At 46.6% G+C, this 24,540-nt stretch overlaps 1 protein-coding gene and 2 long non-coding RNA genes across 4 annotated transcripts in view; 1 reads left to right on the plus strand and 2 right to left on the minus strand.

The window, feature by feature from the left end:
- The window catches only part of VSTM2B (V-set and transmembrane domain containing 2B), a 51,749-nt gene extending 46,073 nt beyond the window's left edge, over positions 1–5,676 (minus strand). Inside the window, exons 1-2 of one of the 2 annotated variants that reach the window (XM_026713991.2) lie at positions 4,804–5,676; positions 3,039–3,223 (exon numbers count right to left, since the gene is read on the minus strand). In XM_026713991.2, the coding sequence (XP_026569776.1) occupies positions 3,039–3,223; positions 4,804–4,876 (258 nt within the window). In that variant the 5' untranslated portion in view covers positions 4,877–5,676. Of the gene's footprint in view, positions 1–3,038; positions 3,224–4,076; positions 4,138–4,803 lie in introns of those variants that run through there. The other variant, XM_087940657.1, reaches the window with a different exon arrangement.
- A 1,883-nt stretch (positions 5,677–7,559) lies between these two features.
- The window catches only part of LOC148124843 (uncharacterized), a 139,007-nt gene continuing 122,026 nt past the window's right edge, over positions 7,560–24,540 (plus strand). Inside the window, exon 1 of the long non-coding RNA XR_015744972.1 lies at positions 7,560–7,656. This is a non-coding gene — a long non-coding RNA (uncharacterized LOC148124843). The remainder of the gene's footprint in view (positions 7,657–24,540) is intronic.
- The window catches only part of LOC148124844 (uncharacterized), a 112,242-nt gene continuing 100,925 nt past the window's right edge, over positions 13,224–24,540 (minus strand). The window contains exon 3 of the long non-coding RNA XR_015744973.1: positions 13,224–13,466. This is a non-coding gene — a long non-coding RNA (uncharacterized LOC148124844). The remainder of the gene's footprint in view (positions 13,467–24,540) is intronic.

Here is a 24,540-nt window from a genome sequence, read left to right on the forward strand (position 1 = left end):
CTAGTCCAACCCCCTCCTTGAGACAGACACCTTATAGATTATGAGGGCGTTTCCTTTTTTTTTTTTAAATGTGTGTCACCATTTTGACTTTTTTTTTTTTTTACCACTCTGGTAGATACTCTGTTTGGTTGGAAGATTATGAGGTGGAATCTTTTAAGGGATAGGCCTTTAACAATGACATTTCCTCTTCGGGAAATAAAATCAGCTCCTTTTCTGTTTGTTTGTTTGATACGTTGATTGACAGATAGGCCCTAAATATGGCTTTGTTCTGGACCCTTTGCATGGAAAGAATATGACCTGCATGAATTCGTTCTTGGTTTTGCAGGTTGATTGGCTGAGCTTGAACGACATCCGATGGCCAACTTTGTGCTGTTATTTTAATTGTTTGATGACTTCAGCCGATTTCATGGGCCAAAGTATACTGTTTTGGGGAAAACAACGTCCTCTTGAAAAACATCAGGACATTTATTAAATAATCGTTATTGATTACTTTTGTTAGGTTTATATTCTGTCCTTCCTCCAGGAGCAAAAAGTGGTGCATGCTGGATCTGCTTCTCCTTTTTCCTGCAACCATGTAGGTTGGGTTGGGCTGAGAGAGATTAACTCGGCCCAAGTCACCCCCTCCCACAGGAATTTTCATGGATGAGAGTAGACTTGACCTTCCCAATCCTGGTCTAACATCTGCACCACTACAATAAGACAAATGTGTGGGCCTATTTGGATGATTGCATGTCTCTTCCTTGTAACTCTACTGAAGTAATTCCCATTCTGTGAAGGAATGAAGATCAACCCAATAAAAGGACTGCCCACTTTACTATATTTTTATGATTCAAAGGGTAGTTTGTAACAAAATGGAGCTCTCCAGTCCAACCTTACCATACTACCCTTATTCACTGCAATCATATTTTTCTTACTCTTTCTTGAACTTGTATTCTATATAGTTCTGTCTGTCCACCAATCCATCCATCTATCTATCTGTCCATCAATCCATCTATCCATCCATCCATCTATCCATCCATCCATCTATCCATCCATCCATCTATCCATCCATCCATCTATCCATCCATCATCCATCTATTCATTTATCCATCTAACTATCCATCTGTCTATCCATTCTTCTATCCATCTATCATCCATCTGTCTATCTATCCATCCATCTATCCATCCATCTATCCATCCATGTATCCATTCATCTATCTATCCATCTGTCCATCCATGTATCCATCCATCTATCTATCCATCTGTCCATCCATGTATCCATCCATCTATCTATCCATCTGTCCATCCATGTATCCATCCATCCATCTATCTATCCAACTGTCTATCTATCCTTCTATCCATTTATCATCCATCCATCTATCCATTCATCATCCATGCATCTATCTATCCATGTGTCTATCTATCCATCTGTTATCCATCCTTCTATTCATTTATTATCCATCCATCCATCCATCCATCCATCCATCCATCCAATCTACCTACCTACCTACCCAACTCATCTAACCTATGTCTAGGTTAGATGAAAGACAAGAAAATCTATAAGGAAGGCGTTAGGACCAACCAAAATGTCACCAAAGCATTTCTCTAAATTTTCTCTTAGTAAAGGTCTACGATAATCCTAAAAAACGTGCCAGTGGAAGCAATAACAAGAATTTCCAGAACTGTACCCTGAGTGAGATCCTGTTCTCATCCTGAAGAGCTTTGAGAATGGACAGAAATCAGCATTTAAGCTGTGATGCATGAAATTCATTTTTTTCTCATCTATTCTTTCCCAGTATAGTTTAGTAATGATCTGAGGGGATTCCGCCCACAAATTCTATAATTTTATTTTATTTTATTTTATTCTTTATTTTTACATCCCACCTTCAAGGCAGCGAATATAATAGCATCTCATATTCCCCCCCTTTTCCTATTTTGTCTACAACAATCTTGTGAGGGGGGGGTTGGGTGGAGAAAATGTGACGGGGCCCCAAATTATCCAAGGGATAGGCTTCCATGCCTAAGGCGGGACTAGAATTCACAGTCTCCTGGTTTTAAGCCTGGTGCCTGAACCACTAAAGCAACCTTGCTCTCATTCACCGAGAGAGAAAGAGAGAGAGAGAGAGAGAGAGATTGCTTGCATTTCACTGTATGTGGTGTCTGCATATGAGAGGACTGGATTGCCTCCACCCTAACCAGAACTATAACTGAAATAATATTAGTTGATCAGTCACAGCATCCATCTCAGCTCTCCCATCTGATCTCTAGAAGCTGACATGTTTACGTCAGCACCAAAGAAGTCTAAACTGTGGGCCTGGCTGGGTCAAACTCTGCTATCCTGGAGGGGATTCAGAAGGCCAGGAAAAATGGTGAATGCCCTCCCCCGCCTGGCGTGGTTTTTTATCTGAGTGGCAAACTTTCCAGTAGATGCTATGCGAAGCATCCAAAGGTTGAAGCCTTCGACTATGGCTCATCGCCTCTCGGAACTCTTTTGAAAATTGAAACCCACGAATCTCAGCTCGACAAATGGGAAAAGCCACGGTGCAAACCACTGGTTTCCTGATACATTGCAGCGATGTCGTTCGTTCGCTGGTGGTCAGGAACCATAACATGCGGAACAAGCAGCAACGTCTGAACATGCATCCCGATGCACACAAGAGGCTCGGTTGGTGACATCATGTCCTGGAGATGGGCTCTGAAATTTGGATATCTCATACACCCACCCTGGACCCTTCAGAGACTAATCCGCGTTCAGGAAGTAGACCACAGGTCCAAAATTATTTTGAGCACCCGTGGAAAAGGACTGCATAAAAGGGTCTTCCTGGGTTGGTCCTGTACTTCACCTGTGTGTCTGAATTAGCGCCCGAGACAGAAAGAACCCCGAAAATGCAGTGTTCTCCTTAGGATGCTAAAATGCTGCTTGAAGCCAACTCCATTTGTCTCAACCCTACAGACGGTGTAGCAATTCACATTAATTCATAGTAGGAGAATGTAATTGCATCATTGGGGAAGCGGGTTTATGTATTTATTTATTTATGTATTTATTTATTTTCCATTACCTTACTTCTGCTGCCAGGACCACTGACGGCTAACTCGTGTGGGAGCTCTCGTGCTGGTTCCTTAAGGTACCACCATTGGATTTCCAAGGAGTAAGAGGCAGATCCACTGGCCCGGAAAGCACAAGGCATCTCAATATCATCTCCCTCCCTAACCGTCACATCCTTAGGAACTTCGGTAAATGTAGCTGAAGATAAAAAGAAGGACAAGGAAACTAGCGGGTAGCAGAGAGGAAGGGAGGAAGGGGGGAAGAAAAAAGGGAGGGAGGAGAGAGAATAGAGGGAGAAAGGGAGGGAGGGAGAGGCAAAGGGAGGAAGGAAGAGAATAGAGGAAGGAAGGAAAGAGGGGAGGGAGAAAAGGGAAAAGAGGGAGGAGAGAGGAAGAGGCAGAGGCAGAGGGAGGAAGGAGAATAGAAGAAGGAAGAAAGGGAGGGAGGAAGGGGAAACAAGGGAAGGAGAGAGGGAGAGGCAAAGGGAGGGAGGGAGGAAGGAGAGAAAGAGAATAGAGGCAGGGAGGGAGGGAGGGAAGAAAGGGGGAAAGGATGAAGGAGGGAGGATGGGAGGGAAGGAAAGGAGGAAGGGAGGAAGGAGGGAGGGAAGGAAGGAAAGAAAGGAGGAAGGGGAAAAGGAAGGAACGAAGCAAAGACAGACACATTCCCAGATACTTTGGCTAAAAACCAGAAAGGCAAGCCAAAACACTGCACCAGAGCAGCATCCTTAAACCCAGGGAGACATTGCCACAAACAGGCTCCCTGGACAATCACAAACACCGAGGGGAAAATAATAATAATAATAAATAAAATAAAAACCCACCACGGAAAAACAGCGGAAACCTGAAAAGGGATTTGAGCAAACCCTTCGGAATGCCAAAGACCTTACGAAAGTCATCCTTCAAATTACCAACAGGGCACCCATCTCCCTCCCTGCCTGCCAGCCCAGTAAGTTCACCAGTTCCTCCCTCCTTCTGAAGGAGGGACTGGGAAGCGCCCCCTTCTCCCCCCCACCCCTCCGCCTGCCCCCAATACCAGGTAGACCTCCCACCCCATCACTGCAGTCTCGGCACCCATCCATGTCAGACAAGCGGCGAAGGAGCCCCTCAAAGTTTGCAGAACCCCCCCTTCCTCTTTTCCTCCCCTCGGATGGTGCCCACATCCTCTCGGGGCTCTGCCAGCCACGCTATGCTTTGCTCCCTGTTTTTTTTTTCGGCAGCTGTTCCTGGTCGTCGTCCCCCCCGCCCCCCCCCCACACCATTTCCCACAGTCTCCTCCGCCGGAGCTTTGATTTGCCTCCCTCTCTGCAGCAAGAGTGTGCAGCTGGCCCCCCAATCCTGCAGCTTTGGCTGTGCTTTCTGCATGCACCCTTTGGCTTCAGCCTCAAATATCTCGCACTCGCCACCGTGGCGGGGGTGGGGTGGGGGCTGCTTAGGACCCATAGCTGCCCCATAACAGGGGAGTCGTTTCTTTTTCACCCTCCCCCTCCCTCCTCCCTCCCCCCTCCCTCTGATTTCTCTATTCACCAACATGCCCAGCAAGTGTTTTGCCTTTCAGAAAACAGATGTGTTAATAAACATTGCACTGATTTTTCTTAAGAGGAAAAAAAACACAACAACAACCGTGGCAACTGTACAGAAGGGTGGGCTCTCTTGGCACTCACCCCCCCCCCAATTTCGTCCTCCCCCTTGCTATCCACGTTTCAACCTGCCTTATTTTGCTACCTAGAGTAAAGAGAGAGAGAGAGAGAGAAAAAGGTGAGAAGTTTGTCGACTTACCCTGGACTATGAGCAGCAAGGGAGCATGAAGCATCAAGTAAGCCAGGGCGCTGAACAGTCCCCGATTTTCCATCTCATAAATGTTATCCTTTAAGGTGCAAATGAACAAGAGAAGGAAAATAATAATAATAATAACAACAACTGGAGGAATGCTCCTCACCGCCAGGCTAGGAAATCTTCAATCCCATGGCAAACCGTAGATCTCTAGACAAGAGAGTTGGCCACTGCTCCAGGATTCGGTTAAATCATCATCATCACCATCACCACCATCATCATCATCAAAACACAACAAGGCTTTCCTAAAAAAATAAAGGTGGCTTCCAAGTCCAACAGGCTCAACAGTGTGGGTTTCGCCTCCCGTCTTCTTCTTCCTCTTCCTCCTCCTCCTCCTTTGCCTCTGGAACCCGAATTAAATCCACATCCCGGTGGCCCCAAGGAAATCCAATGGTCATGAGGTCTGGAAGCTTGGATCCTGAGTACAGAATGGTAAACCGGGTCGGCTTCTTTTCCCCACCCACCCCCCACTCCCGTCTCTCTCTCTCTCTCTCTCTCTCTTTCTCTCTCCCTCCTTTCCCAGGGCAAACCCTCCGGTTCAACTTCCTTGCGTCGGATGGGATTTTCCGGTGTCCAAAGAGAAGGAAGAAAGGCAGAATGTGCTGGCCAGACCCATCGGAGGTTGTATTTTTTTGGCTTTTTCCTCCTCCTCCTCCTCCTCCTCCTCCTCCCTTAAGGGGTGATTCTTTTTTTCTTTTTTTCTTCCAAAGGAGACGCCTGATCTCTGCAATATTCCTCTTTCTCGTCCGCTTCGCTCTGCTTTGCTCCTGCCAACCAGATCTGAAATCTCTCTCTCTCTCTCTCTTTCTCTCTCTTTCTCTCTCTCTCCCTCCCTCCTCCCACCAGCACCTCCTTTAGCGGCGCGAGGTCCGAATTCAACGCAGGAATCAAAGGGCTGGCTGGGTTCCCCCCGTTTCTTTCCCTATTTCTATTTATTTTTATTTTCAATTTGAACCCCCCTCCGACGAACACACACGCCGCTCAAGCGAGGCGAGGGGCTTCGCCAGCTGACGTTCCGGAGCGAGGCCGGTTCCGAAAAGGGAGAGACGGCGGGGGTGGGGTTAGGAAAGAGGGAGGGAGGAGGAGGAGGAGGAAGGCAGCAAAATTAAATCTTGCCTCTCCCTGGAATGAAAAGGGTGGCGTTGGGAAGCGACACGCCCCCCTCCCTCCCCACAGGCCCCCCCCAGACGCGGACATCCCACCGCGCCATCCAAAGTGGGGAGGGGGGGTGGTGGAAAGGAAAAGGCAGACCCGCGAACTGTCCGCCTCGAAGGGGATGTTTTGCTTGTCTGCTCCGAAGAAAAGGCTTTGGAGGAAGCCGGAGGGAAAGGACAGGGAGGGGGCTGGCTGGCTGGCTGGCTGGCTGGTCCGTCTCTCTCTCTCTCCTCTCTCTCTCTCTCTCCCTCCCTCTCTCCTCTCTCCCTCTCTCTCTCCCTCTCCTCTCTCTCTCCCTCTCTCCTCTCTCTCCTTTCTCCTCCCTCTCTCCCTCTCCCTCTCCTCTCTCTCTCCTTTCTCCTCTCTCTCCCTCTCTCCTTTCTCTCTCCCCTCTCTCCTCTCTCTCTCTCCTTTCTCTTCTCTCTCTCTTCTCTCTCTCTCCTCTCTCTTCCCTCTCTCCCTCTCTCTCTCCCTCTCTCCTTTCTCTCCTTTCTCTCTCCTCTCTTCTTTCTCTTCTTTCTCTCTCTCTCCCCCTCTCCCCCCTCTCTCTCCTTTCTCCTCCCTCTCTCCCCCTCTCTCTCTCCCTCTCTCTCCTTTCCCTTCTCTGTCTGTCTCTCCCCCTCTCTATGTGTGCAGGGAGGTAGGGCGGCGGAAGATAGCCGATGGGGAAGCACCTTCCGCGGGAGACCAGCGTCTGGTCCCGGAGCGCGCTTCCCCCACGTTCATCTCACGGGAGCCTCGTCCCAACTGGGGAGCAAGAGCGCTGGGGAGTGGGGGGCGGGGGTTGGAGTGCCACGAAGCCCCCTTCTTCTTCTTTTTTTTTTGCAACGCAGTAGCCTTCCCGAACCACCCGGGTTAACATCCTAGAGGGGCGGTGGGTGTGGAGGATGTCTTTAGGTAGATGGCTCCCCTTGCTTCCTCCCCCCCCCCCGCAAAAGCGCCACCTGTGCTTCCAAGTTTCAGCCAAACAAGAGATAAATCGGGCGGAGTGTGTTATCCTCAAGCTAAGACCCTTCTCTCAAATCTCGCCCTTTCTTCTTTTTAAAATACAGGGCAGGGGGTCCTCTGAACGCCTTGGACCCCCCCCCCTCTTTCCTGGCAAAGGCACTACTGGTATATCCTGGCTGCAGGGCGGAATGGGACCCCCCCACACCTCCCTCCATAACCTCCCACCCCAACCAGCTCCGTCCGCCAGCAACAGTGCCCGCCACTTTCCCTTTTCCCTACCTGCCTTTTTGTTTTAAAAAAAGCCATTCATGACCCAGAGAGACCCCGGAAGGAGGGTGTGTGCGCGTGTGTGTGCGTGATTTTATAAAAGGAAAGGAAAATAAACCGGTGGGGGGGTAGAGGGGTGGCACGGGGAGGGGGGGTCAGGGAGGGGAGGCCCGAAGGAGGTTTGGATGGTCAATCAGACGCCGTCCCCAAATCACCCAAATAGTGTCCCTTGTGGTTCAAACACGGGCTGCGGGCTGCTCTAGAGGAGCTGAGGGAACAAGAAAGCTGGGGGGGTGGGTGGAGGGAGGGACGGGGGGAATAATAAAGGGGGCGGTGTTTCTCCCCGTCTCCCCCTGGCTGGAAGTCTGCGTTGGAAAGGCCGGAGAAGGGGTGCCGGAGCTCCGGACTGAGGCCGAGAAGATGCGGTGGGTGAGTGTGACTGATGGGAGAGAAGGCGGGAAGGGGGGGGCGGGGGGGGGGGCAGGCGGGGAGCGAAGAGGAGAAAGACTAGTTGATTCAGCTCAAGATCGATTTCCGGCTCGGGATGAAGGGCTGCGGCTGCGGCTGGGCCGGAGGAGCGAGGAGGGGTCTTTGCAAGGGAATTTGGAGAAGGGGGAGGTGGGGTGGGGGGGAACGGCGAGATGCTCGCCCGATGCCCTCGTCTTGAGTTGCAGAATGTGGGCAGGGGGCTTTGGGAACCTCTTTCCCCCTCCCCCCCTCTTTCTCCCGTGCTCATCTACACCCCCCTTGCTGCTCACTCCTTGTGGGTACTTTAAGGAGAAGGTGGGGGTCGCTTTGTAGTAGGGAAGGAAGGAAGGAAGGAAGGAAGGAAGGAAGGAGGAGGAGGGAGCGGAGGAAGGAAGGAAGGAAAGAAGGAAAGAAAGGAAGGAGGAAGAAAGGGAGGAAGGAAGGAGGGAAGGAAGGAGGGAGGGAGGGGAGGGAGAAAGGAGGGTAGGGAGGAAGGAAGGAAAGGAAGGAGGGAAGGAAGAAAGGAAGCAATGGAGGGAGGGATGGAAGGAAGGAATTAAAGGAAGAAGGAAGACAGGGAGGAAGGAAGGGGAGGGAGGAAGGAAGGAGGGAAGGAAGGAAGGAGGGAGGGGAGGGAGGAAGGAGGGGAGGGAGGAAGGAAGGAAAGAAAGGAAGGAAGGAAGAAAGGAAGCAATGGAGGGAGGGAAGGAAGGAATTAAAGGAAGAAGGAAGAAAGGGAGGGAGGAAGGAGGGGAGGGAGGAAGGAAGGAAAGAAAGGAAGGAGAGAAGGAAGAAAAGAAGCAATGGAGGGAGGGAATGAAGGAAGGAATGAAAGGAAGGAAGAAAGGGAGGAAGGAAGAGGGAAGGAAGGAAAGGAAGGGAAGAAAGGAAGGAAAGGAAGGAAGGGAAGCAAGGGGGAAGGAAGGGGGAAGGAAGGAAGAACAGAGGGAAAGGAGGGAAGGAAGAAAGAAATGGAGGGAGGAAGAAAGGAAAGGACGGAATGAAAGGAGGAAGGAAGAAAAGAAAGAAAAGGAAGGGAGGGAAAGAAGCAAGAAGGAAGGACCGGGAGAAGGAAAGAAGGAAGGAGAGGAAAAGGTGGCAGAAGGAAGGAAGAAAGCAAGCAAGCAAGGAAGAAGAAAGGAAGGGAGGCAATAGCTGTATTAGGATAAACCAAAATGGCTCAAAAACTCATAACCTCTCCTTTTGCTGTCTCGGTTGCTCCTAAGAAAGACATCCCAATCCTCTGGATTTTGGATTTGGAGTCAAAAAAGCTCCTGTCACAACACTATGCCAGCCCCACGTTATGCCAGGCGTGATCAAGTTTGACTTTGGGTAGCAGTTCTTCTGCCCGTGGTGCAAACCAGCATATGGGCATTTCTTTAACATTCTGAGTATTGTTTGAATGCAGAAAACTGACCAATCCACTTGCTAATTGAAGAGCCGTTGCACAAAACTCACTCTATCCATGGAAGGGAATATAAACTCTAGCTGCATCCTGCAAGGCTTGGAGGAGGAGAGGGGGGTGTTATTTAATCCATAGCTGGGCAGCTTGTGAACAAATAAACCCCACCTTTGGTGGTGTTGGGGGGAGGATACAGTGGAGAGAGAGAGAGAGAAAGAGAGAGAGAGAAGGAAGGTCACTGCTACAAATTTGGTTGGACGTACACTTTCTGGATTTAGTGGATCCTTTTAAAACTGCACCGAAGGTCATCAGAGTTTCTGAAAGTAGGAAAATAAAATTTGGCAAGGCAGAAAGGAAAGGAGGGTAGCTCCAAAGAAAACAGGCCCTGATCTGGGCTGGAGGGAAACTCTTATCATGTGCTGTGGTTGGACCACAGAATGTAATTCAACAGTCAATGGACACGCAGCACCTTGAATTTCATCCACAAGGGTCCACATTTAGTGGCTGATGTTCATTTCAGTTCTTCTTAAGCCTGAAACCAGCAGCATTTCGCCCATTTCTTCAGGCTTTCGGAGCAGTGAACTCATCGATACCCTGTTGCAGTTTTCCTTCCAGTGGCTCTTATTCCACTTGAGTAAAAGACCCACAAGTTGTTGGGTTAATGGTCCTTTTCTTGCCTCAACTGTTAAGCAAATCACTGCCCTTGTTAAGGGAATCACACAGGTCGTTAAGTGAGTCTAGGTGCCCCCTCCCCCGCCCAAGATGTCTTTGCCTGCTAGAGGTTGGCGGGAAAGTCACAAATGGCAACCGTATGACCCCAACGTATTGCAACTGTCCTAAGTACATGCCTGTTGCCAAGCGCCTGAATTTTGATGGTGGAGGTGCTGCAATGCTCATAAGTGCCTGGATGGGTGGTAAGCCACATTTTTTTGGAGTGTTGTAGTCATTAAGCGAATGGTTGGGAGTCAAGGAGTACCTGCATTATCAGGAGCCCTGGTGGCGCAGTGGTTAGAATGCAGTATTGGAGGCTGACTCTGCTCACTGTCAGAAGTTCGATTCTGACCGGATCAAGGTTGACTCAGCCTCCCATCCTTCTGAGGTCAGTAAAATGAGGACCTGGTTTGTTGGAGGCCATAGGGTGACTCTGTAAACCTCTTAAAGAGAGCTGTAAAGAGGTATTCCTATCATCTATATCTTCTATCTACAATATCTATCTATCACTGTCTGTCTATATTCTCTCTCTTTATTCTATCTATCTATCATCATCATTATCATCTATCTATCATCTATCTATCTCAAGAGCACTGGCGCAGTGGTTAGAATGCAATATTGCAGGCTGACAAGCAGTTTGATTCAAGCAGTTTGGTTCAAGATTGACTCAGCCTTCCATCCTTCCAAGGTTGGAAAAATGAGGACCCAGATTGTTGGGGGCAATATATTGACTCTGTAAACCGCTTAGAGGGGGCTCTAAAGCACTGTGAAGCAGTATATAAGTCTACGTGCCATTGCTATCCCTCCCTCCTTCCCTCCCTCCCTTCGATGGTGGTACAATGGTTGGAATGCAGTATAGCAGGATCTGCTCACAGCCAGGAGTTCAATCCTGACTGGCTCAAGGTTGACTCAGCCTTCCCTCCTTCCAAGGTCTGTAAAACGAGGACCCAGATTATTTGGAGCAATAGGCTGGCTCTGTAAACTTCTTAGAGAGGGTTGCAAAGAGCTACGTCTAAGTCCTATTGCTATTGTTTTAAGACCCCTGGTGGTGTAGTGGTTAGAATGCAGTATTGTAGGCTAACTCTGCCCACCGCCTGGAGTTCAATTCTGATGGGGCTCAAAGTTGACTTCCATCCTTCTGAGGCCAGTAAAATGAGGACACAGATTGTTGGGGGGCAATACGCTGATATTTGGGTGCTGTAAAGTACTATGGGGCCATATATAACTTTAAGTGCTATTGCTATTATTTTTTAAGCTTCTTGGAAAGGCAAAGAGAACAGGTGGAAACAATGTTCTTGCAGGGATTTAGTTGCAAGGGTCCAAAGGCTGTGTGTGAAGGGTTCCCCCCCCCCATTGTTACCATCATTTCTCCAGTGGTCTGCAGGATCTCTGGCTTCCAATTCAGCAATTAAATCTCAAGACAAAAGATCTGGAGGGAATTCTCCCCCCTGGGAGATTTTTTTTTTCCAGATCTTGACGTGTTAGACAGCTAAGGAAGCTCCAGAAACCCTACAACAGAAAACAGCAGCACGGAGGGTAGTATTTGCCACTTCCAAGAATTAAAGCAAGCTAAAAAGAGCCACAAAAGGAAATGTAAACACCCAAAGAGTACAGAAGAAAAACAGATGCCTGTTTTGTTGGGCAAAAAACTTCTAGCAAAGTTGCAGATGTTGGTGAAGCGAGGACTAACTACTCTCCATCCATTATTCTGCATCTGTGCTTATTATAGCAGGTGAGTTGAGAATCTGTCCCCTTTTAAGAAGGTCCTATACTTAGCCTCACTGATTTATAGTGAAGGGCAACCTTTAAAATGGGTGCAGTCAGTTCCTGTGTATCATGTCAGGATGGCTACCTGCAGGTAGATAAATCTAGGATAGGATAGGTCTATACACAAGTCTATACACAAGAATCTGGTCAACTAATACTAATAATACTACAAAACTAATTTGGTGCCAGACAAGGGTCAGTGGAATTTAGGAAAGGTTGGATTTGGAGCACTTGTGGGAATGCAATGACTCTGAGCTGATGATGCATTTAACTCCTCCCCCCTCCCAACTCTGCCTGCTCTTCTCCTATAGCAACTTTCCAACTGATTTATGGAAAGTTTGGAGGTCTCCAGAAACTGTTTTTAGGTTGCATGACTTCTTGTGAGATCTTGTCTTTTCTTTCACAACCTTTACGATCCTGGGATTAAGATGTGCACTTCATGTATTCTGCAAGTGTTGTATAATGAGATTTCTCCAGTAGGCTGAGTGCTAAAGTCCAGCTCTCAGGCCTTAGGCGTAGCCTGCATTATCACAGCACAAGCTTTCCATTTCTTTCTATTTAATAGTAATATTGCATGGTGACTCAAGAGTTTGCATGATGGATCAGTCCCAAAGATTTTGTGTCCTATGTTGACGTGCTTGGAAAAATCTACCCAGCTCATGTGACTTCCTTCTTCTCCTCCTAAGGAAGGAAGGAATGAAGGAAGGAAGGAAGGAAGGAAGGAAGGTCTCAGCTAAAGTATGCCAAGCATTGCTTCTAGAATTCCTTTCAGAGTTCAGAGTTTGCATGACTGATCAGTCCCCAAAATTTTGTGTCCTATGTTGACATGCCTGGAAAAATGTACCCAGCTCATGTGACTTCCTTCTTCTCCTCCTAAGGAAGGAAGGAATGAATGAATGAAGGAAGGAAGGAAGGAAGGAAGGAAGGAAGGTCTCAGCTAAAGTATGCCAAACATTGCTTCTAGAATTCCTTTCAGAGTTCAGAGTTTGCATGACTGATCAGTTCCCAAAATTTTGTGTCCTATGTTGACATGCTTGGAAAAATCAGTTGAGGAATAGTGTGTGCAGGAACCATAAAGAATGAATTCACACCATGTCTTCTTTGGGAAGGAAGGAAGGAAGGAAGGAAGGAAGGAAGGAAGGAAGGAAGGAAGGAAGGAAGGAAGGAAGGAAGGAGAAAGAAAGAAAGAAAGAAAGAAAGAAAGAAACAGCATGGCTTCTAGAATTCCTTTCAATTCCTAAATAATAGCTATAATAGCTCTACCCAGCTCCTGTGACTTCCTCCTCCCCCCCCCTCATCCTTACAAGTAAGGGATCCATTCTGGAGCTGAGCCAGCAAGACAAAGCAGAGCTGCCTCCGACTGTTTGGGAATCTGAAAAGAAATGGCTCTGCTGATGCAAAACTGGATCTGAGTGGGAGGTTTCATTAAGTTTCAGAATGGATGGTTACTCCCCATGGAGGAAATGCACTCTTGATAGCTTTTCCTTTACCGGATCCCCCTATGACCCATTATGTCATCTCCAGTATCTATATTGTCAGTATCCTAGGTGCATCTTTCTAACACCAGCCAGTGTTTCACTGGCCCAGGGGCAGATAAATTAAAACACAGGATGCTGATGAGGGGGAACTGGAAAACCTTGCTTTTAATCAAGTCCAGCCTCCCTGCTGCCTTTTTATTGAGCATTAGTTATGTTTCAGCAACTATGCAACTTCCAGCTGCAGCAATGGAGCCAGGAGACCTTGTGGGTGAGGGACAGTCAAATCATTTTTCAGGTTGTAGATTTGTTTTTTGTTTGTTTTCTTCCCAGGGAGGGATTTCCTTCTTCTTGGTTTGGAAAGATATTTTGTAGTTGTAACAGCTGGTGCGCCCTGCTTCCTTAAACCATGTTACCTTGCGGGAAGAAGATGAATAATAATTTGAGGTTTTGTCTCCAAGTTGATAGTTGATGGACGGGGAAGTCTCATATGACAAAGAGATACATGGTGAATCAGGACAGAGCCCGTATGTCTATGCCCAAGCATCTGTCAGGGTTCCAAGTAATACGCCCATAGCAAACAGAACTCCGAGGCAAGTATATTCCTCAAAGAAAAGTTTCATTGGGCATATCATGTTGATATTCTGACCTAGGCTTCCCAAGATTGTGAAGCAGACTCCACGTCCCAATAAAACCCCTTTCATTTAGGTTAAAGGGAATTCCTCTCCAGCAAAGTCCAGGCCAACAGTCTTTCATGAGATTTCACAACTACAGATCTTTATCAGGCTTGGAGTGTTGCCAGGCCGATATCTTCCAAACACCATGCTGTAGCAGCAATTACTTGGCAAAAGAAGTCAGGAACAGACCTTCGCTCTAATGAATTGAGTTAATTAATCTCCTGCAAACACCACTCCCCTTTCGGTCCTCTTTATTCCCTATGGGAAGGGCCATTCACTATCGACCTGAGCCTTTACTCCTGAGTCAACCCTTGTTCCTTAACTGTTCCCTTCTCCTAGCAGCTCTGCACATGTGCACTCTGGGAACAGGCTCCAGCTGTTCTTCTGCCCCACTGATCTCCGACTCTGAAGGCAGCTGATAACTGTCAGACGGCCCTGGCCCCATCTCTGCCTCTGATGCAGAGCACCCATCAGAGCCTTCCCCAGACTCCAGGACTGGCCCATGTTCCTCTCCAACCTCCTCACTGTCCGAGTCTGCCACCAGCTCTGCTGGCTGCTGGCAGGCCACAACAATTGGCACAGGCTGGTGAAAACAATCAGTCACATGGTCCAATCAAAGTGCTGTCTGGTTGCCTGGTAACTCCACTCCTCCTCTCTCCAGCCTCCTGTGGGAATGTCCTTGGTTCCCAGGAGAAAGTATTTTATTTTGGCTACAAAACCCCAGCTATCTCTTTCCCCCCTTCCTATCTCTCATCTCCAGTGTCGCAACACTGAAGCCTCAAAATGGTCTCAGTCAGGTCAGCTTCAGGGTTGATAGCATCGTTGCTTCCCTCCCATAAGCCCTGTGTCCCATCTGCCAGTTGTTTAGTAGTAACACACCGATCCTTGTGATGTTCAGCTGTCTGACAAAGGGCGTGAGAAAGACAACCATTTCCTGATTCCATATCATGCTTGGGATATGTTTTAAGGATTAAAAGCGCAGCATGGCTTCTAGCACACCAATGGTTTGGGTTGAAGCATTACAGCTACATAGTCATCTTGAACTCATTACAGGTTTAGGAGTTAATTTCCTTGGGTGATGGGACCATCTCAGATGTGGCTCTAAGTGGAAAGACTCCACATTATTTCAAATTCTGTGATTTTGACTGCAGTCTATAGCATCCAAGGTATATCTATGAAGTTCTCTGTGGACATCAACAAGGTCTTTGACCTACTGGAGAGCCAGAAGGACCTCAAGCAATGGTTATAGCAACGGTCCAAATCCCTAATTGCCAACCGAGAAGCTATGAATGAAGTAGCGTTGAGATGCAGGAGATAAAATAGTGGAGAAACCTCTGTTTAGGAAGCTGGGTGCTTTATTAGAAGCATCTAAGCTTGTGAGAGATTTGGGAGAGACTGGAAAAGTGATGGGAGGGATGTTATACAATCCAAAGATGAGATAAATGTTGTTTAGTGATTTACTTTCGAAAGCTTTTTCAGCCCAGTCTGGAAAGAAGAGATTCAAATAATTCAGTGCCTGAATGAACTGACTAGTCAATGAATCTCTTATCAGGTCCCAAGATTCTGTAGTTTATGCCTAATGGATACATTAAATATCCGTATAATTCCTCATTCAGATCCAGCTGAGAGGGACTTGACAAAATTGTCAAGAGACCAACGCTGCACTGTATTTAAAATAATGCTGCGCCAAAAAGCTATGAGCAACTTAGAAACTTCCTAGCGGTGAGAACAATTAATAGACAATGAACAATGGAACGGCTTGTCTTCGGAAGTTACGGGCACTCCATCACTGGAAGCCTTTAGCAATAGGTAGTTTATACAGGTAGTCCTGGGGTTACAACCACAACTGAGCCCCAAACTGATGTTGCTAAGTGAAACATTGGTTCAGTGAGTTTGCCTTATTTTACGACTTTTTTCCCCCGTTGCATTTGTTAAGTGGGTAACATGGATGTTAAATGAATCTGAATTCCTTATTAACAGAAGATCACCAAAGCTGATCACATAATCCCAGGACACTAAATATGAACCAGTTGCCAAGCATCTGGACTTTGATCATATGACCGTGGGAATGCTGCAGTGGTCGTAAGTGTGAAAAATGGTCCTAAGTCCCTTTTTTTCCAGTGCTGCTGTAACTTTGAACGGTCACTCAATGAACTGTTGTAAGTCGAGGACTACCTGTATACACGGTGCTTTACAGCCCTCTCTAAGTGGTTTGCAGAGTCAGCATATTGCCCCTAACTATCATTTTACCGACCTCGGAAGGCTGGAAGGCTAAGTCAACCTTGAGCCGGTCAGGATTGAACTCCTGGCAGTGGGCAGAGTTTGCCTGCAATGCTGCATTCTAACTACTGCGCCACAGTGGTTCTTATTTTTGGAAAAGATTGGGTAGCCACCTTTGTTTTTTCAACCTGGCTGGGGAATTCTGAGAGTCCGGATATCTTAAATCTGCTAAGATTCAGGAACATTGCCCTAGCCGCCTAGGCTCTAAAGTTGACTTGCAAGACTAGGAAGAGACTTCTAGGGCAATGATAAAATGGTGGATTTATTTTGACCCACTAACGATTCAAAGAAGGACACAACTACTAATCAGAATAGAATAGAGTTGGAAGGGACCTTGGAGGTCTTCTAGTCCAACCCTCCGTTCAAGCAGAAGATCCTATTCCATTTCAGACAAGTGGCTATCCAGTCTCTTCTTAAAAGCCTACAGTGTTGGAGCATCCACAACTTCTGGAGGCAAGCAGTTCCACTGATTAATTGTCCTCACTGTTAGGAAGTGTCTCTTCAATCCCAGGTTGCTTCTCTCCTTGATTAGTTTCCAACCATTGTTTCTTGTCCTGCCTTCTGGGGCTTTGGAAAATAAATTTACCCTTTCTTCTTTGTGGCAGCCTCTCAAATACTGGAGTACTGCATGTCCCTTCCTAGTCCTTCTTTCTCTAGACCAGCCAAACCCAAATCCTGCAACCGCTCTTCATACATTTTAGTCTCCGGGCCTTTCATCGTCTTCATTGCTCTTCTTTGCACTTCTTCCAAAGGCTCAACATCTTTTTTGTAACGGGGTGAAACCAAATTGGACACCGTATTGCAGGTGTGTGTGTGTGATGCTGGAGAATCTTCCCTTTGCAGCGAGAATATCATGCGCCAGTTGGAATCTGATTCTGAGGGAGAGGTGGAACAGCTGACAGGGAGTGGGAGTGTGGCTCCGGTGGCTGTGGAGGAAACTGGGGAAGGGTACAGGCCAGCTGGCCAGAGGAAGACCCAGGCCCACCCCTTCTTCATCCTAGGACACGCAGGGAAGAACGGATAAGGGAGCAACATGATTTAAGGGCGAGGAAAGGGCCCTGATCCCCTTCATGGGCTGCAGCTTGGAAGGCTGTTTAAAAGGGCAAACTGCATGTGGCAAAGTTGCTGGAAGCAAAGCGTGCATTATCTTTGTCGAGGCTTATCTGGGTTTTAGCATCCTCCCAACTGTGTGTGCTTCATTATCTTTTGGAAGTCTGCAATTTATTATCCCGGTCTGTCGTGTTAATTATTTCAGCATGGTTTGTGTTGTTTATTTTATTTCGACTTTATCTGAATTTTGGGTTCGGATTGCATTTCTTCCCTTTGTAGACTGTTTTGGAAGAATTTGATCTCCAGCCAAGGATAACTGGACACTGGGGGCCTAGTTGGAGGCCTTAAAGAGAATTTATCTACTTTGGTGACTTTGTTATTTTTGTGCCACGCCCCAGGTCATCACAGAGAACATGAGACAAAGAGAAAGTAGAAGGAGGTTCAGAGGGGATCATTTGCACCTTCTCTGCAAAACTCAGACCCGGAATGAACCCTGTTCTGACCGGAGGACCTGAAAAGTAAAATTAGGAAGATTCCCATATTGTCAGGCTTAGCGTTCTCCTCTGAACAGCATTATTCCAGTAACCTGTCTTTGCTGAGGTCATAGCTTTCTGCAACTAGCAATTTAATTAGAAATGGGGATGTGAGCTCTTGACCCTGGCAAATCTATGTACACCCCCCCACCACCACCTTTTGTTATGATTAAACATAAGCTCCAGGCCCAAAGTGGTTTTTTTTTTTTTTTTTAAAGCCAGCAATATTGTTATTACCCAGGTTATTACAGAAAGTTGCCTGCAGTTATTTGCTTCCTAATACTTACTATATCACCAAAGGGAAACATATTGACTGGCTGCTATGCAAAAATAACCATCCAAGCATTACTGCAGCAGGAGGGGGGGAACATAGTCAACAAAGAGCCTCTTCATAAATATCAGAGCCTGGCTGTCAGGGGAGAAAATGCTGAGCGATGGGTTTGTGGCCAGCGATTTTCCTTCACTGGGTTTTAAAAGGTGAGGTGCTCGAGTGGGAGTCCGCCTACAAGTGGCAAGCCGACAGCAAGGAAAACATGCTCTGGGTTATGAATATTGCTAGATTTCAAAGACCTCAACCCCCAGAATGTTGGGTAACTGGAGGTGGGGAAAGTTCAAGGTAAAATTCCTGGGAAGTGGCAAGCAAGTTATCACCTTTGTCTATCGGCTAAACTTTTAGATGTGTAAAAGAAAATAATGGGGGTGATGCTTCCCTTCCCTTCCCTTCCCTTCTTTCCTTTCCTTCCCTTTCCTTCCCTTCCCTTCCCATCTCTTCCTGTCCTTCCCTTCCCTACTTTTCTTTCCTTCCCTTCCCATCTCTTTCCATTCTTCCTTTCCTACCTTTCCTTTCCTATCTTTCCTTCTGTTCCTTTCCTTTCCTTTCCTTTCCTTTCCTTTCCTTTCCTTTCCTTTCCTTTCCTTTCCTTTCCTTTCCTTTCCTTCCTTCCTTCCTTCCCTTCCCTTCCCTTCCCTTCCCCTTCCCTTCCTTCCCTTCCCTCCCTTCCTCTCCCTCCCTTTCTTTCCTTTCCTTTCCTTTCCCTTCCCTTCCTCCTTTCCTTCCCTTCCCTCCCTTCCCTCCCCCTTCCTTCCCCTCCCTTTCTTTTCCTTTCCTCCTTTCCTCTCCCCCTCCCCTCCCCTTCCCTTCCCTTTCCCCCTTCCCCTTTCCTTTTCTTCCCTCTCCTCTCCTCTCCTCTTTTTCCTAATGGTTGAGCATAAAGGTTTGGTTGTGTTCTTTGCCTTGCAGTCTTCGCATTGTATTCCCAATTTCCATTTGGATTTCAAATCCAACCAAAGCCAAACTGAAGTGATGGGATATTTATGCCCCCATTAAAAGCTTTTAAAAGGCCAACAATGCAGCAAGTTGACCAGATCAACACTGATTCTGGCATAAACTGTGTTATGGTTATTATCATTGTTACTTCCTTCCTTTTCTGCTCTTATGAGCAACAAATGGAGCAGTATCTAATATCTGAGAAGAGCAAAGAAGCAAAAGATCTCCCCATGTGGTCGGTTGTCTTCTGAAGCCTCTTGATAAAAAATAGATACCGATATGTTTTCAAACTGTGTTTAACAGGGCTGTGCGAAAAATTCATTTCGGAGATTTTCGTCGGAAGGTAGCCCAATCCAAACTCAGTACCCAAATGACCCTCCAAATCAACTAGAATCATAGAAGCAGATTGATTTTCCAGTTTAATTGAATGAAATCAGATCAATTGGTCTCCTAAATGAAATTAATTATTCAAATGAGATTTTGCCTGATTTGCATTCCTCAACTATTTTATATGGACAGCTATATAGGTCAGCTATAAAATAAAACAGAAATTGGAAAATAAACAACAAAAAAAGTTGTCCTACATTCATGAAGGATCTGGTGGGATTTATTGACATCTAATCATCTTGGATGAGGCTCTTTTAGTACTTCAATGCAGCCTCTTTCAGTTGTTTGGGCTGATAGTTTCCATAGTCTGTGGCTAGTGAGAGCTGGAGTCCATAACATGTGAACGCTTGTTCTAACATAATATTCTAAAAGCTAATGTGAATTTATGTGACTTCTGACTAGGAAGTTCTCATTTCCCAACCCTTGTGAGCTTTAAAGCTCATCGGGCAACGTTGGACCTATCTCTGGGGGGTTGTTTTTGATGGATTTGTCTTATAAATGGATTAAATAGAGGATGGAGACTGCAATGCATACATTTTAATGAAAACTGGTCATTTTAATATTTAGATATTAGAATATGTCTAATTTATCTGTCTGTTTGTCTGTTTATATCTATCTATCTATCTATCTATCTATCTATCTATCTATCTATCTATCTATCTATCTATCTATCTATCTGTCCTGTCTCATCTATCTATCATCTATCTGCCTGCCTGCCTGTCTACTTTATCTCATCTATCTATCACCTATCTATCATCTATCATCTACCTACTTACCTACCTAGTTATCTCTATTATCTCATCTCTCTTTCTCTCTCTCATTCACTCACTTTCTATCCATCTTTCTATGTAAAAATGCCTCCTGCTTTGGGGTTATGGCAAGAAAGAAAAGAAAGAAAGAAAGAAAAAAAGAAAGAAAGAAAGAAAGAAAGAGATTTTTTTTCTATATCTGTGAAACGTTTGACTCTAGAAACACAATACACAAACATAATAGCATCTAATATTAGATGAGTTCCATCTTTATTTTCAAAGAAAATAAGTGGTTTCTTCCCTATTGATTTCTTCACTCTCACTCCTGCCTTTTGGTCCCCAGGAAACTGATGATAGTGCAGTTCTTTTCATTTTAATAAAACATTCTGTGATTTGATTCAACGAACACTTATATGATATCTACTTGACTTTCAGAATATACTGCCAAAAGTTATAGTGATGAAGTTATACTGATCATCAGTTATATTGATGATCTTGGCTATGAGTAGGGTTCTTTAAAAAAAAAAAAGATTAGAAAAATTCAGGGAAGAATAGGTAATCAGCACCAACTTACCCCAAGTTTTCTATATACAAAGAGAAGCTGTCTCTGAATCTTAGCTGTGAGGGACACGCCATGGGAGAAAGCTATATTGTTCATATCCTCCTCCTGAGATTCTGAAGACATTTCAATGACTACTGGACTGCTGGATGTAATAAAGAATAAACAATATTCCTGCAGAAATAAATTTTCAAAGGCTGCTAGATGTGACAATTGTTGTGCTGAAACAGGTGAGAGATGTAATGGGATGTAACAAGCGCAGGAAATCAGAAGTGCAGGCAGTTCAAATGAATATATAGATATTTATTTATTAAGTTCCCTACAAGAATCTGAACTACTAAAGGTCAAAGCAAATTGGCAGTAGATAAGAGCCAATGGAATTCAAGGTAGGCTGGACTTAGATCTCTTGTGGGTGCAAAGAGATTCGAGATTGATGACACATTTGACTCCTCCCTCAGTCGGGTCATCTCCTACAGGATGTGGAAGTGGAGTGGGGTGCTATCCAAGGAACAATCTGTCAACAGTCAGTTAAGGGGCAACATTGCCCACAACTGCATAATGGGCAGAAAAAGCAACTCAGAAAGGATCCTTCCTAATCAGAGGTGGTATTCAGCAGGTTCTGACCAGTTCTGGAGAACCGGTAGCAGAAATTTTGAGTAGTTTGGAGAACTGGCAAATGCCACCTCTGACTGGCCCCGCCCTCATTTCTTCTCTGCCTCCCATTGAGTCCCAGCTGATTGGCTGGCTCTTCTTTGGTTGCCCTGCATAGGAGAACGGAGCTGGAAAGCAGATTAGTGGGGCGGGGAGGGAATGGGGATTTTATAGTATCCTTCCCCTGCCATGCCCACCAAGCTATGCCCACCAAGTCACGCCCACAGAACTGGTAGTAATAATTTTTGAATGCCACCACTGTAACCTAATTTCTTAGGCTGTGAAAGAAAAGGCAGGAAATCTGTATTGTCAGAGTTGCAAGTTTCTGTAAATGTAGCCTAAGCTACTTAGCTTATCTGATGTGGTCTACCTGGGGAAACTGTCAGGTGGAGATCTCTATTTTATCTCTTGCATTCTGTTGTCCTTGATTATTCCATTCTGGTTATCTTTTTCAATGTCTCTGCCCTGCCCCCACCCCCCAACAGGTCGCCAAAGAAGCAGCAAATTGCTTTTCACGAGAGACTTGGTTAGAATTTGCAAATGAATGTTTACAAGGGCAATAAGTTGTCCGTACCTGGGCTACATCCATATAAGTTCAATTCACAAAGGTTTTATTTTTGCTAGGCTCTTCAGTTATTACGTGGTTTTACAGCAACTGTAAAAGGCTTGAGTTGTTTTTTTTATTTCTCTTCTTTCCCTCAATTCTTTCCACCTACCTGCAGAGTTTGGGCTGCAGTATTCAGTGTATATGAAACACGTATGGCATAAAACAGCAGGTGCACATTTTATCTGAAGGTTGTCATAATATTTTGCACTGAACTATATATAGTCACACTATCCATTTCTGATTCCGGATTTGTTTTTCGTAGTCCATTCATTCAGCCATCATTCAGGAAAGAAAAGCACCATTCAAACCGTGCTGAATTCTGTTTAATAGCTCACTGATATACTGGCTATGTCATACACTTGATTATAAAGGGGAAAAAAAGAGGATTCTCCCTGCCCAGGTTCAGAAATGGGATGAGGGGTTGGAGGAGGGTTTCTAAAATGGGAGGATATAGAAGCATGGATTCGCCAATTGCAATTTAGGATTTCATGAATGAGATACTCAGAATTCATGTGCAGTGGCTAGAATGCAGCATTGCAGGCTAATTCTGCCAACTGTCAGCAGTTTGATTCTTCCGTTTAACATTTCTATTGAGTTATAAAATATTACAAGGTACAAAATACAAAAGTAAACAGAAAAGCACGGGGGAGGAAGAGGGGAAAGAGAAGTGAGGAAAGAGAAGAAAAGAAAGAAAAGAAAAAGAAGCATTGACTTCCAACTCTCTCTGTTGCAGTAAAATGAGGCATTAGCGTCAATTCACAGCTTTTTAATTTTTCATTAACGCACAGTGGTTAGAAGGCAGTTTTGCAGGCTAACTCTGCTGACTGTCAGCAGTTCGATTCTCACCAGGCTCAAGGCTGATTCAGCCTTCCATACTTCTGAGGTGGGTAAAATGAGGACCCAGATTGTTGGGGGCAAGAGGCTGACTCTGTAAACAGAGAGGGCTGTAAAGCACTCTGAAGTGGTATGTAAGTCTAGATCAGGGGTCTTCAAACTTGGCAGCTTTAAGACTTGTGGGCTTCAACTCCCAGAATTCCTCCTCCAGTCATGTTAGCTCAGGAATTCTGGGAGCTGAAGTCCACAAGTCTTAAACTTGCCAAGTTTGAAGACCCTTGGTCTAGGTGCTATTGCTACTGCTTCTTCTTCTTCTTCTTTTTCTTCAGCGTTTGTCTCGCGCTCGGGCGAGGTCCGCTAATGTCCTTGAGTACTGCTTCCACACCTCTCTGTCTGCCACGCGTGTCGGGTCTGCCTTCGCGATCTCTAGATCGGCCTTGATCTTGTCCATCCAGCGTTGTTTAGGTCTACCACGCGGTCTCGCTCCTCCGACAGTCACCTTCATTACAGATTTGATGATGGATTCTTCCTTGGCGCGGCTCACGTGGCCGAACCATCGTAGCCGGGACTGCCTCATGACCGTGGGGATGGGCACGACGTTGAACCGTCTACGCACTTCTTCGCTCCTGACGCGATCGAGTAGGGTGAGGCCTACCGACCATCGAGCATTCGCATCTCCATTATCTGGAGTCTGCTTTCGACTTCTTTGGTCGTCGGCCAGCACTCTGCGCCGTATATGGCCACGGGCGCACCACAGAGTTATAGATTTTCGCCTTCAGGCTCATCGGCATCTTCTTGTCACAGAGGACGCCCGTGACGGACTTCCATTTGCCCCACGCTGCATTGATCCTGGCTGCCACCTCAGTTTGTAATAGGCCTTCTTCCCAAGAGTAGTTCCCAGGTACTTGAAGGTGGAGGCGCGCGGTAGCTCTTGCCCGTTCACGTGGATGGAGCCTGTCATTTCATTGTCAGTGGTCAGGTATTCGGACTTCTTTAGGTTCAGCCGGAGCCCGAACTGCTCGAGGCGGTCGTGCCACTGTTGGACTCGGTGCTCGAGTTCAGCCTTGCACAGGTTGGCCAGGAACACATCATCGGCGTAGAGCAGCGTCCATGGGGCGGGCGTGTACAGGTCGTGGTGTAATTGTGTCCATCACCAGAATGAACAGCAGTGGTGAGAGAGCAGAGCCCTGGTGTACGCCGACGGTAATATTAAACTCCTCTGATATCCCAGCTGCCGCTTTTACACGGCTTTTGTGACATCTGTATAGGAGTTGGACCCATTGTACGAGCAGCTCAGGCACGCCGTGATCTCGCAGTGCGTACCAGATGAGATCGTGGGGACTCGGTCGAAGGCCTTTTCCAAGTCTAGGAAGGCGGTGTGGAGCGGGATTTTCTTCTCTCTGTGAGCCTCCATCAGCATCCGCACACCGAAGATGGCGTCGGTGGTGCCGCAGTTCTTGATGAATCCAGCCTGGTTGACGCTGATGTCGACGATGTCCCGAATACGCGCTTATCAAGGACGCGTTCAAAGATCTTCATAGTGTGTGACAGTAACCTGACCGGTCTGTAGTTGGAGCAGTCCGCTGGGCTGCCCTTTCCCTTCCAGATCGGAACAGTGGTGCTGCGGTACCAGTCGTGGTGGCACTTTTCCCGTGGAGACGATGTTGTTGAACAGCTCGCACAGCCACAATGCCGAGCCCGTAGTGCCTTTTTCCAGAAGTCAGCAGGGATGTCGTCTGGTCCTGTTGCCTTACCGTTTTTCATGGCCTTGATGGCGCCGGCGACCTCGCTGGCATAAATGCCTGAGACTGGGCCTTCAACTGGGTCACCTCGCGGGGTTCGTGGGTGTGGAACTCCTCGGTGGAGATCTTCTCGAAGTATTGCCGCCACCTCTCC

The sequence above is a fragment of the Pseudonaja textilis genome, chromosome 11 (genome assembly GCF_049901715.1).
Source record: "Pseudonaja textilis isolate UNSWEBS1 chromosome 11, rPseTex1.2, whole genome shotgun sequence".
In the NCBI taxonomy this organism is placed as follows: Eukaryota; Metazoa; Chordata; class Lepidosauria; order Squamata; family Elapidae; genus Pseudonaja; species Pseudonaja textilis.